The 14263-nt window shown below is 40.9% G+C and overlaps 2 protein-coding genes across 2 annotated transcripts; both read right to left on the bottom strand.

Moving 5' to 3' along the window:
- Window positions 1-1152: 1152 nt before the first annotated feature.
- Window positions 1153-8201, bottom strand: LOC119730606 (glutenin, high molecular weight subunit DX5-like). Its single transcript, XM_038203593.1, has 7 exons — window positions 8124-8201; window positions 6895-7108; window positions 6348-6410; window positions 4515-4664; window positions 3929-4054; window positions 2809-2971; window positions 1153-2032 (listed from the first exon to the last, which is right to left on the bottom strand). Exons 2-7 carry the CDS (start codon window positions 7102-7104, stop codon window positions 1347-1349), a joined length of 1398 nt encoding a protein of 465 aa, XP_038059521.1. The 5' UTR covers window positions 7105-7108; window positions 8124-8201; the 3' UTR covers window positions 1153-1346.
- Window positions 8202-9208: 1007 nt separating this feature from the next.
- On the bottom strand, window positions 9209-14188 carry LOC119730723 (transmembrane protein 35A-like). Its single transcript, XM_038203740.1, has 2 exons — window positions 14005-14188; window positions 9209-12249 (listed from the first exon to the last, which is right to left on the bottom strand). Exons 1-2 carry the CDS (start codon window positions 14113-14115, stop codon window positions 11767-11769), a joined length of 594 nt encoding a protein of 197 aa, XP_038059668.1. The 5' UTR covers window positions 14116-14188; the 3' UTR covers window positions 9209-11766.
- Window positions 14189-14263: the final 75 nt, after the last annotated feature.

Here is a 14263-nt window from a genome sequence, read left to right as displayed (position 1 = left end):
TTCATCGGTTCGGTTCGTAGAACGTAAATGATCACTCGGCTTTCCACCCGAGTTTTGGGATCTTTAAATTGAAATAGACATAACTTGGAAATAGAGTATGCAAATTACGTGAAATTTTCACAGTTAAAAGTCAATACAAAGTAGTACTTTATCCCTATTTGTTTTGATGTGAAATGAGGTAAGCCAAATATTTATAAAATATTGTTCAAGTTGGTAATTTTTGGTTTTACTCACCATGTAGGATTCAATAAGTATTACTACTTCGCCAAGAAACTTACAATGTACAGGGGCTACGATAAGCCATATAGAAATCACTCTGTTTCATTTATGCAGGGTGAGTAAAAACAAAAAGGAAACCCAAATGGCATGGCCAATTATTTAATGAAGTTCTGCATGTAGCACTTTCAAAATCTAAGATATAAAAGTCCAATTAATAAGCTTTTATTTCGTACAAGAATCATTCAAATCACTTGTGTACTTTTCAAGTAACGGAATTCTAAAAACAACCACCGTTTTAAATTCTGTCCGCGGATAACAGAAAAGGTAGGTGTTCTTTCAGCAAAACGAAAACAATTCAAATAGGGATGTATATATGTGAATTGTTTTGATAATGTGGTTACATTCAAGTTTGCCCTTAGATTTTCTATTTATTCGTTGCCACTATAGTCCCATCCATCACAAATGTACGGAGAATCAAGGGCATTTTTAAAAACTATTAATGCGACAAAAATATTCTTAAGCCATAAAACGGCTTTTTAAACTATAGTGGATTCAATTAGCACCACTACTTAGCGAAAATTCGTGAAGAATTGTGAACTAACAATATATACAAGGGCAATGATATAAGTCATAAAGAAATCATATTGTATACCAATTATAATACTACTTGTATTAACTTGTTGAAAGCCGCCATATTGGAATACACGAAAAAAATAAGTGGTTAAATTCCAGTTTGCCTTTTGATTTTTTTAAAAATTAATTTTGTGCCACTTCTCTCTACAGGTATAGGGGCATTTTAACCATTCATTTGGCGACGTTATTCTTGAAATGTATGATTCTTTTGCTATTATGCATGCAACAATTTGCATGATCTCTCTGTTTCGAATACTCGAGATTATGATTATTATGTGACGATAACTACAAAATCTACCATCCGCTGAGAATACCATAGGCCTACATATATTAATTTGTTGGGATTACGACAGATTCTAATCCGTTGCGATAACCACAGATTCCGATCTGTTGCGATGACTACAGATTCCGATCAGTTTTGATTACTACAGATTATAGTCATTCTTTTCTGACAACTTTCTAATCCGTTACGATTACTACCAAATCAAAAGGATCTAATCTGTGTCGGCCAGGAGCAGCTTGTCGTCCCGGTACTGCTCGTCTCCTCCCATTTCCAATTCTTTAACCTCCTGATCCTCAACCGTCTCCTTCTCATCAGATCCCTGGAACGTGGCCGGCTGATCAGCAGCCATCCCTTCTGGCTGGGAAGCCATCTCCTGGGGAGCAACTCCTGCTTGCGGGGAACCGATTCCAACCTGCGGGGAACTGATTCCAACATGCTGAGAACCAACACCTATCGGCTGGAAACCATTCCCCACCTGTGGGGAACCAAGCCCTCCTTGATCGGAACCAATGCCAACTTGTTGGGAACCTATCCCCGCTTGGTGCGAACCGATCCCTACTTGTTGGGAACCAACCTCTACCTGTTGGGAACCACCTCCCTGTTGGACAGGAACCCCCGATTGCTGGAAACTCGCCTGCACCGTCTGAAGACCCACTTGTGGTTGAGGAACCACGTTCGGCTGTGGAGGCACAAGAACAGGAACAACGGCAGGCTGTTGGACATAAACCATTTGAGGAGTGCTGCGTCCCGAATGCTGCTGGGAGACATCAAGGAGTGGGGTGGTTCTCCCAGAGTACTGCGGGGGAATTTGAAGACCTACCTGCTGGGTAGCTACCCCGAGCTGCTGGGTAGGATACAGGCCTTGTCCAGCATACGGGGAACTCACCAAGTATCCACCTGTGCAAGAAAATTAAAATCTTGAAAATAAATACATCAACTGTACGGTATTAACAAGTTACTCAACAAGTCATATTTTTTTCAGGGAATGCATCCGGACGCCATTTTCCAGACTGGACGATACTAGTTTATTGAAGCAGTAACTTTACTTTACTGCAATCTAAAAAAATTAGAGATTTTAAATTTGTAAATTTGTAAATTTTAATTTACGTTACCAACCTCGGATTCACATCTGTTTATACCCCACAATGGCGTCCCAAGGCGCCCTCATTCGTTTAAAATAATGGTCTATTATAATAATGACAACACCATAGGCCTGGCTGGTAATTGTATATCAGTCAGGAGATTTTTATGTCCAATGTCAACCCAACGTAAGCTTGCTAACTTAATTAATTCAAAAAGATTAACCAGTTTATTAAAGACAGGCAGTAATTTAACTTATAGCAATGACCAATGTAAAGTTCGCATTGTCCTCTTTGTACCTATCTCACTGACTGAATGAATTTTTGCTGACTGACTGACTACCAATGAACCGATCCAGTAAGCACCGCCCTATGGTATTCTGACCAATCACAGCTGTGATTTATGTCCGACGTGCGTGCACAAAAGTCCGACATGCGTGCACGCGCGTATGATGCGCGCGGCAGGAAAATGCAGCGTGGCATTGGGGAGGAGCACTTGTTAATTTGCCCAGGTGCGCAGTGGGCGGGGCTTAGTGGATTGGTCCATACTGAGTCAGGCATTGCTATCGTATATCGGTTGGCTACTTCGTTTACCTTTCACTGGGGCCGCTGCTGGTGCAGCTTGCATCTGATATGGTTGTTGTTGCTGCGGCTGCGGCTGCGGCTGCGGTTGCGGCTGTGGCTGCTGGGTGTTTATGACGGGAACAAACTGAGTGCCAGGCTGCTGCATCTGCTGCTGTTGAGTGACATATCGAACCTGCATCTCCTCAATTCAAAATAATTAAAAAACCAAAATCTCGTAAAAATTAGGTGCTGAAATGAAACATGAATCAAAAAAGATAATGTAGAAGCTGTGAATGGGCTTTGTCAATTGAAAAATGTTAGAAAAACTGTTTACTTTAAAGCGGCCATAGAGACAATCATAGAAACGTAGGCCTAATAACCACACAAATTCGATTCTGAAAGGCAAATGATTTTTTTTTGCTGATCATTGTTGGTTTCCAATAATGACACCACTCGAAAAATATGTTCAAAACCTAACCTGTTAAAGCTTCAGCTCAGTGGATATTACACTTTTGAGAAATAGTGAAAAACCATGCACAAGCTTTCGATCACGAAACATGCTTTCTTGTATAATAATAATTTATTTATTAATAATCTTTATTTCCCCAAAATTTGACAACATTGACTGATCGTTAGAAATAACCTACATTTCAGCAAGCCAGACGGAATAATTTCACAGGGTGTTTTAGTACCACTACTATCTTTAATCCAAGTAAGCTTTTTAATAATGAGTCGGTTGGTGACTTTTGGGATAAATGCAAACGATTTTATTTGTCTTTATTTGCTGTGGCCTCGTGGTTAAGGGCACTGATTCATGGTCTGCAGGTAAAGCTGCAGGTTGTTGGTTCGGGTCCTGGCGGGGTCATGGTGCGTGTGCCCTTGGGCAAGGCACTTTGTCACTCATTGCTTCTCTCCACCCAGGAGTAAATGGGTACCTATGAGGGCAGTGATGGTTATTGTGATTGAATTAGCTTCCTTGCGCCTAACAGGCTGCATCGAGCTGTATACTCCCCAGGGAGCCGAGATGGTATATGGAATGTTTAATTGGCCCAATGATTAGGGGTAATAATAATGTAAAGCGCTTTGATCTTAGTTAAAAGCGCTATATAAGAATTATTATTATTATTATTAGTTATTGTTGTACACATACCGTTTCGGGGGTGTTGGGCATGTAAGTGGACAGGCCGTAGCAACAGAGCGCCGAGCCAATGATGCTAAAGACAAGCTCAGCCAAAGAAACCCCCACAAGCAGAACATCCACGGCAAAGCGAGATTCCTGGTCAGTGAGGAATTGGGAGAAACTTGTGATTATTCAGCCATTATGGTTGCAAAGGCGAAGCTTGGCCAGTTGTCAAGCAAAACTAATGCGATTACGTACTTAAACGCTATAACAGGAGAGGTGAAATTCATGCATCCCAAAAAAACATGGCCTTTTGAACGTTGTGTTTCTCAGAAACTTATGCCCAGTAGAAATGAAATGTTAAATTATAACGGAAGAAGAAATTCTAAACTTCATGTCAGTGAAAAAAATCGCCGTCATCGATGCCGAAACGTCAATAGTGGTTACTGGTATAGCTGACCTTCAAGTCAGGAAGAAATCATTCGAAAACTTCCCCAAATATATGTTTTTATCACAATTCTGGGCAAGTACTCAAGTTGTTATTTCACGAGTAGTTGAACACTTGTTCTGCAAAGTCATCACAGGTTCGTATAATAACAATAATGTATGGTTGTACCCAGTTATAGGCGCAACGCCATCCATCCCAATACTGGTAGAGATTGCAACTAGGTTCGCCGCTCTCCGCTGCTGCACCGATGGCCGACCCAATCAACAGCGCACCAGCAAAGACCGAAGAGAGGATGGACATTACCAAGAAAGCAATGATCTGTATTCAAGAGAGAATGAAAAATTAATGATTTAATGGCCTATGAAAACGCACCCCGTCTATATTGCCCTTTTTATAACGAGGTATAATTAGCCTGGTGAAGCTGGTCCGAAAGTGAAGACTTTTGAGACGATTGGTGGCAGCAAACACAACTGTCCCTAATCTGTTGTTTGCGTCATTTTTTAACATGCGCACATTAGCTTAACACGACGCAGACACTGATCGCTATTACATCAACTTGGGGAGATCAATGGGCCCAATTTCATGGCGCTGCTAACCGTATTCCACGTTTACGATCACCATTTTGTGCTAACCGCGCTAGCAGAAATATTCTGTGCTAACCCTGTAAGCACAGAATCCTTAGTTATGGGATGTACGCGTGCGCAGAAGCCAAAATGCCTCGCTAACCCGTGAAATACGCTTACAGTAAGCAGGGAATATTCTGCTATAGTAAGCAGGGATTTTTCGTTAACGGTAAGCAGAGCCAAGAAATTGGGCCCAGGTCGGCGATCTATGGTTCTACTCCACCAAACACGCGCTCATTAAAAACAACACAAAATCGGACAGAAAAAAGCGCCGCCTGGTGGCGCTCAGGAGCAAGGCGGCAATGTGTGGTGTTTTTTTTTTAAACTAGAAAATAAAGATTACGACCTGTACAACAATTTTCTTTTTAATTTTACTAGAGATAGCCCCGTCAATTCTTGTTATATTCCACTCCCCGAAACACCCCTAAAAATGGTTGCCAATCTATGGGCCCAGGTCTAGATGTAGCCCCTCGCCTCTATACGAAAAATGCAAACAAGTTGAGGGTTTTTGTGAACGAAATCCCCCGAGTGGAAAGCCACAAGTCACAAAATGCTTGATCTCCAGCAATATTTCTGCAATCTGTCCCAAGTACAGGCCGAATTACCCGCAAGATCACAAAATACTGATTACTGATTCCAATCTCGGAATACTGCGATTTATTTAGAACGGCTTTTCACTGGAAAACTTTGCCATGCATCTCATGTACACAATGGGCCGGATTTAGCCCATTCAATTGGGGTAATCCTATATGATAGCACTGCCCGGCTGCGATTTTTTTTTTCTCCCAAACGACATCCGCATATGGGTGTACGCTATGGCGTTTTGGACTTTACTTTTGTAAAAACATGAGAAGAAAAATTAATATAAAATTAGAAGAAAAAAAATGAATTCGAACGTTATGAGATTCGGACTTTATTACCCTGTTAACAAAATCCTCCAAAGCCTCAGGTTAGAAAAGAAAAAAAATTGGGTACAAAACGGTGATTCGAACCCGCAACCGTCGCGGTGCAAAATGACGACCTGTATCGACGGAGCTATCGCACTGCTCGCCAAATTGTGGGGAAAAAAATAATTAGATACCTGCGTACGTATCATGAAAGTATCGTAGGCCTACTAGGGCACTTAACAACCATGTATGCGGATTGCCGATGTAGTTTGGGAACTGAGAAAATTCGCTGCCCGGCTCTCGATATTTTCACCAGCCTAAACCAGTTTAAGACACAAGCAGGTAACAACTAGTCAATAAAACTAGTCAGCGAGAAAGGTGACTGGAAGGAGACTAGCTAGGCAGATACAATGGGGGGATATTACTCAACAATATCTACGTAATTATGAAGGTATCTAGAATATAACAGTCTATGTTCATGCAATTCTTACCAAGCATTTGTTCCTGTTAATGCAAGCAGGGATGATGCCCAGGATACCAGTCACCACGAAAAACTGTATAATTGAAGGGACAAAGAAGTTTGGCCGAATCAGATAAAGAACCAAATGATAATAAATCAATCAAGCAGCATCAACATTGATAACAGTGATAAAACTGCAACTTAAAAATAACTGTGCATACAATTGGGCGAAAAAAAGGGCCATCACTTTTAATGGTACCGGGACTGTAAATCTAACTTGATAGCTTGAACACTCTGATTTGTTGAACGTTAGGTCATGTTGTTCGCCTGGCATTAAAGTTGCAAATTACAGCCTTGGAAAAAAAAACTACTACATGTATATGGTACGGAACTCCTAAAGGGGCACTCAATTTGTTTTTAATTCATGCGTTCGAATTATTGAAAATTGAATGTTCTTTAGTGGTTCTTTATTACGGCCACGTTGTGCCTAGTCTTTTAGAACCACATTCATTATAAACCACGAAAATCTTTGAGTTTTTTTCACGATTTCCTTGTGTAAAATAAACACCTAGGCCTACCACAGTTCCAGTCCAGACCGCCCAACCGGAATTAAACCACGCGCTCTCAACGAAGATGGCTGCAATGCCGAGCCCGGTGGTTATACCTCCGAGGATCAGCTGGACGATGGAGGTCCCGACTAGACCGGGCACTCCATGGGGTATCCTGGCCGCTCGACGCCGGCCGTAGCCTGCTGCGTTGGCCGGACTGTTGACCTGGGTTACTTGCATGGTACTTTGGGGAAGAGAGGAGAGGGTGGTTAGGGGTGGTGATCAGAGGGTCAGGGGTTCGAATCCTGCCGTTGGCAATAAGTTGTGTTCTTGACTTCTTGGGCAAGCAGATTCACCCCAACTCTCCATCCAGGAGTATTAACCAGTTCGCGGCGGATAACACGCACTTGCTGGGTTTTTTTTCACATATAGGCACGGCTGACGGGTTTAAGACGTCAAGAGTGCCTTCTACTCGCCTCCGGGTGAAGTCTTAAAAAACTAATCCCTCGTGCCTTTTACACACAACACATAGAAAGTCCATGAAGTCTGTTGAGGCGGACCGTGTGTTGATCTTGAATTGGCCGTTGTGCACGGCCTATTGTTGTACAATTTATGCTCCAGTGCACACCCAGAGGATTGAGACATGATTATAATCATGACCTATAGGTCTTGGCGAGAAATATCGTACCAATACGGTTAAAAATACTCTTGCGAATGATGCGTTTTGGCTGTATATCAGAAGTTGGCTGGCAAATTTTGCAAAAATAATCCCGGCGCGAAGTGGTTAATGTGAACCGACATAAGCTCTCCAGACCGCAGTGTCCCTTTAATGGTGCTACTTACTACAAAACATGAAAACAATAAAGCGAGTATTTTGGCAGAATATGATACCAACTAATATCGGTCCTCCAAATAACAAACTTAAAGATTGTGCATTTGAGTTCAGAAATATTCATCAAGGTTTATACTGGTACTGGTTCTATTATAAACCATGACGAACCAGGTTATTATGAAGAGTAGTAAACAGCAAGAGAAATAAAACGAATATATTTTACAGAACAAATATCCAAAGATATCCGAGTTACAAGTTTAGTAAATTACCAACTGATACTGCCTTTGCGTTTAGCGATATTCCTTACTGTTATACTGGTTCTATTCTAAACTTCACGAGAACTAGTAACAAGCAAGAGAAATACGAGATAAAATGAATACATGTATATTGGACAGAATCAAAATATAAGAGTTTAAAAACTACTTACATTCTTATGGTTGGTGCCTTTTCGTTCAGAGATGTCCCAGACGGGTTGTAAAAATCTCAACTGTGAAGATATCACGAATGAAGTCCGCAAACATGGCGTGGGTCACACTTTGAACTTGACGTACATTGGTTAATATTTAAACCAAATCTCTTTGTCATAATCTATTGCACTGTTTATACAAGACTATAGGAACGGGGCAAGTGGTTCACGTGCATATGACTATAATCTCGTCCCCATGGCAGTACGCTCCCACTCAACGCTCTCTCCTGTAAACAAGGACGAACATCAAGTGGACCCGGGAAATGAGGTTGCGTTTGTACTTTACCCAAGGTAATTACCGTGGAGTCCAAAAATAGGCCTATATGAATACAAAAGTAATTGCAATAATACGTCGATCACGTAACTACTCATCTGACCATTCAGCGGGAGCCTTGCATCGGGTTTTCCGCAACCCGTTGTTGTTTTACAAAAACATTGACCAATCAACAGCTTAGTTCACGTTTCTGATCGAAATGACGTCACAGTTTCTAAAGTTGATTCCGATTGGCTGGGGATCGGGTTCGCGTGAAATGTGCCTAAATCTGCTCGCATGACTGTCTGATCTCCGGGCACGGTTGTCTTGCAATGACAAATTACGAAATTATGAAGTTTAGTAGCCCGTTTCGGATGAGCCCGTTTTCTATTTTGAGCCTCGAGACAAGCCAAAAAATCGAGACCGAAGGGGACCGAGACCACACTCTCCCGAGACCAGTGGTGACCGGTCTCGAGACCTACAACACTGTTCTGGAGCCAACTCGCATAAAGTGATAGCGGCTTACTTATTACATTCCACGACTTGAACCGACTTAACAAATGGACATGGGAAAAAATCCGCAAGGTGTATCACATGCCAAGCACACTGATTCCTAAAAACGTAACGGGCAAAACAAAACATATCTTATGCGGTTATCAACTCCTCCAAAAAAATGCACAATCAAATAAAATTGAAGACATTATTCCTCGACTGAAAAAAAGGGAAATAACCGCGTTCTTCTTCGGTGGTAATATGAAAGGGGAAAAGAAAATAGACGTTAAAAACACCTCGATTGACCTTTACACCGAAGTTGGGTTTATTGCTCCACAGTCATCTTGCATAATCTGAGAAAACATGGTGAGATATATATCAGGGATGGTTGCATAGTGAAAACCAGTAAAACTTAATAACAATTTAAAATAAAAATTGGCATGGTAATCACTTTAATAGAATTCTTATAGAATCTACAGTTTCTCCCGTATCGAGTTCTTTTTATTTATTTCATACAGGAAAAATGGTTCCGTACCGTCTCTGTAGCGACAAATTCGCCCCCCCCCCTCCCCCTACATACCCACTCGGGGAGGGGGTTTACCAATTTCTAAGGGACAATCAATTTAAGGGGGAAATGAAACTTTGAAGAATGCTTTCCACTACATCGTTTTCAGACACGGGAGTGAATGCGACGATTATTTAAAACTACACATTCCTAAGTTTTAAATAATCATCGCATCCACTCCAGTGTCTGAAAACGATGAAGTGGACCGCATTCTTCAAAGCTTCACCCCAGCCCTATGTTTCCCCTTCTTCCGTAAAAGACATACATGTACAATGCATACAGCCTCGATCGGAATAGATTTGCCAACCAGAGATAACACATATCACTCAATAATACCCAATGAGGACAATTTTTTACTCTGCCCATGCTATGCTATAAAAGAAAAGTACACGTACATAGGCGATATCTGAAAATGAAACCGGAGTACAAAGGCACAGAACGATAAAACAAACTCTACCTGGTTATGATACTTTCAAAGGTGAACGAAAAAACTTGACCGGAGCGGGGTTTGAACCTGCGGCCTTCGGAAAACCGTATTGATGCTCTACAAACTGAGCTTTTACGCCTTTACGTTGCCTATCCCTAATTTATTGTCGATCGCTTTGCTCAACGGCACTATATATTCAGAAGCCATTAACCTGTTTATGCCATGCAGTAGGGATCACGCAAAATCACTGAGTTTTTAGAGGATATAAACCACAAATGGAAAACTGGCTACGTGCATGCATCTGTTCAGTTCCTTTGTGGTTTATTTTGAGGGGAAAAAAAGGTAAAAAATGAACACCTGTTACGGTTCTTTGACATATTAGTGCATATATATACATGTAAATGTAAAATGGTCATCTTACTACTCTCAAAATTTAAAACAATGTACATCCTTTTTTTCTAATACTTATCTCAGGCCACAATGTCTTAAAATTATTCATTGAAAATTGTAACACAACAGTCATTAAACATTTACTGATTTCCTAAAATCAACTTTTTAACACAATCACGTACCATTTACAAATACACTTCACAAGTATATACATTTCAAAGTCTGGCAGCAAGATTTTCAGAAATTTCAGAAACATGAATACCTGTATTACAATAAATTATTGGAAAACATCAATTCTCATACCTGTATGTACGCACATGTCTGTTACATCCCAAGTAAAGCACCGTCCCAATTGCAGTTGGGATTGCCCCAACTATAATGTGGACTGGTTGGGGCCTGGCCTAACTCTAGTTGGGGCTGTCCCAACTATAGTTGGGCGACAGCAGTAGTTGGGTGTAACATGTCCATAATCTCCAACACAATGCAAACTTTTGAGTTGGCAAGATCCCAGAAATGGCACTCGTAAGAAGAACAGGCAGATTTAAGAGATACAAAATAAGGAAATGTGAAAGTCAAAGGCTAAAAAGTGCATAGTAGAGCTGCTCTAGCTGTGTACATGTATGTTTCATTTTCTAAATGTTGAAACTCACAATTCACCAATGTTTTAAACATTTAAATGGAATGGCAACGAAACACTGTACAACACAGCACTACTAATCAGTATATTGTACATAAACCAGTTAAAAAACTGTACTTGATACCTGATAAAGCATTCAAATGAAAATTATGCCATTGTCTTCACAGATATCACAGACAAACTGCTATGTGTTTTGTGGAAATAAAAAAATCTCAATAAAAATCATCTGTCCAGATTAGATTCAAAAAGGAATTTTTTACCGATTCATTGCAAAAACCTAGTTTCCTTTGCATGAATTTAGTTTAAATATCTAAAAATTAAAATCACAGCTTGAAAGAAAAATGATATTAAACTGAAATATTTTGAAGGACTTTGAAGCGTGGGTGCTAAATCTATGGGCAAAAGTGTTTATAGGCAAAACTTAATGGGTTTTGAAGTGCAAAAGACTAGGAGCGTTACTGCAGGTAGAACAGAACAGAATTAAAGACACATGAAGCAGAATACCAACACAATGGCATAAATTTAAGTGATACTAGAACTAGTACTCTGTAGTTGTCTAAATGCATTTTGTCTGAGTTGTTCATCTTTTTTTTGCGTGCTGAGCCCGCCGTTTTAAATCGGTCCTATTGCTAATGATCAACATACATGTTACGATCCAACTAGGACAACAGTCGCAAATATGGTTGGGACAGTGCCAACTATTGTTGGGACAGTCCAACAATAGTTGGGGAGTTCTTAACTATAGTTGGGATGATCCTTACTGTAGTTGGGATCATCCCAACTTTAGTTGGGACAATATTTGGGACGTAACATCTATTAAGACCACTGCATATTCCCCAATCAATTAGCTTTGGTTTTCTTCTTCTTAGGAGTCTGTTTCTTGGCTTTAGATTTTTCTCGCGGGCTTCCGTCCTTGATAACTTTCTCATTTTTTGGCGCAGGGATGTCTTTTTTGGTCTCTTTTTCGTCGGAGGCGTCCGAACTTCTTCTCTTTTTCTTCCCGGCATCGTCTGGAGATTTGCTCTTCCCGGAGAAGATGGTGAAAAGCATCTGGACCACGACCATAAGGGATGTCGCGATCAGCGTTGCGGCCCGAGCGACCGGGTCCCCGAGGACGATATGGGTGTGGATCATGAAAGCTGCTGACAGGAGAACAATGAGCTGCGAAGCTGGTAGAGACAGTCGCCCCGACAACAACACCATCCCCGTCCCTCCAGCGATCTCCATCCCGCCTACAAACTGCCGATAGTCCGAGGCTTTGAAACGCTTGTCAAAGTATGTACGGAGCGGCGCTACCCGGGCATAGTTGACAAAATGCTTTTTCTGAAGAAAAAACACAAAATTTAAACATGAACATGGTCAATACAAATATTTACGTGATTTGTTTAGTATTCTAGCATTTTATTGAGAACAGCCTGCAATTTTCCACATCCCAAGGAAAGAGTTCCATACGTACTGGACATCAATCGAAACCCTGTGAATAAACAGTATGAGACGGGTCTGAAAAATTCCAAGTGTGTTCTCTGTAAACGCTTCAATATTTTCCATGCTAAATTTGACATGTTGTTATCGCTTTCTAATGGCTTTTATAGGTCACTGCAGGGAAAAATTAGTGATGTCCATGTATTATGATAGTGAATATATTGCCGGCGGCAATACCTATCAACAGAGGGCGCTGTACTCTCTAAGATAGGGCTGAATGATAAGATATATTAAATTACCACCAATGATTGTGTAGCACCTGTGGCCTGTATAGTTGATAAGCAACAAATCTCATGATTGGAAGACCTGGGTTCGATCCCGATCCCCGCTTGCGACATTTTAAAGATTTTCCCCCCCCATCCCAAAAAATAAGAATAGCCTATTCTTCTTTTATTATTTTAACATGTCTCAAACATTTTATTACTTTTTCTTTTTCAGATTTGTGGCTCTGGAGGATTTTTTTAAAGGGGAATAAAGTCCGAAATTGTAAAATGGTCTGATTCCCATCTTGTGAATACGAAGTTACAACGATAATGTTGGCATGGAGCCAGACTAAAAATTTAACTGAACTTGTTGTGCCCATTCTTGAAAATCACGCATTCTCGAGAATGGGCATGCACATTCTTGAGAATGTGCAACTGGATCCTTGCTCAATCTTGGCAAAAAAAAACTCTTCCAGATTGAGCGCACATTCTTGAGAATGCGCGACAAGATAACGGTCTTGTCGATGCCGAGCACCGGCTGCGCTTGGCAAGTCTAGCTGAATCCTCGTTCACTGATTCTCAATAATTATACTGTTGCAACACAAGGCACTGAAAAGTAGAGTGGATATGATAAGTAAAGGCGTATTGATATGGGGGGGGGGGGGACCGGGAAAAAATAAGAGACATAATAATACTAGTGCAAAGAATTCTGATTTTTGGGATAATAAAAGCGGGGGGGGGGGGAGGGGGGGGGGACGTAAGAATAAAGAATGTGAAGAATGAGAATGAATACTGTGACATCCCATAGTGCTAATGCTATTTCCCATTTAAATTGCCACCAATTTATTGTTCACATCCCACCATAACGTCGCAGAGCTGGATTCTATCTAGTCAAAAGAGCAATTTTGGCAGCTTCTGGACATCGTTTTTTTTTCGTGGCACGCATATGATACATGCAGGGACTTGTAACTTGTCTAGCCTAAACAAAGCACTTCCCAGACTAGTTCCCAGTCCTCCGTTATTACAAAACTTCCCATAGTGGGCAGAAAAAAGCAATAATAACAGGTTTAATTTGATTCAAATTATCGTAGTTATACGAGTACAGAAGCATAGAACATTTTCTTTCCTCTTTATATGAATTGTTTCCCTTTTAACCGCTATACAATTCATTTAACATAATTATGTCGTGCAATGTTTGTTAAGATTGGGCAAAATTCATAAATTGTGCACGTGATAATCCCACCCAATCTTAAGAATGAGCGCTCGTTCTTAAGAACGCGTGCTCGTTCTTAAGAATGGGCGCTCATTCTTAAGAATGCGCGCCCATTCTCGAGAATGTGCATGCCCATTCTCGAGAATGCGTGATTTTCAAGAATGGGCACAACAAACTCACCATGTTCGAATGCAGGTCGGCGTTTAACATCGGATTCAGTTTTGCAAAGCCGCTGTAGATGAAGAACAATCCCAGCACTGTGGCGATAAACATCATCGTGTGCCTGGCCATTTTTTCTTGCTTTTTAACGAGAAATATTCAACTACAAATGAAAACTGATGGGCACCCTTTGTGTTATCGGCCAGCTAGTTATATGGTGGCTGCGTGAAGGTAGCTCGATATTCGGCCCACTGCACTGTTCAGACGCTCGTTGAAATCC

Source organism: Patiria miniata, unplaced genomic scaffold (genome assembly GCF_015706575.1).
Source record: "Patiria miniata isolate m_02_andy unplaced genomic scaffold, ASM1570657v1 HiC_scaffold_22, whole genome shotgun sequence".
In the NCBI taxonomy this organism is placed as follows: Eukaryota; Metazoa; Echinodermata; class Asteroidea; order Valvatida; family Asterinidae; genus Patiria; species Patiria miniata.
The sequence above is the reverse complement of the archived record's forward strand: the minus strand, read 5'-3'. Positions and strand labels throughout refer to the sequence as shown.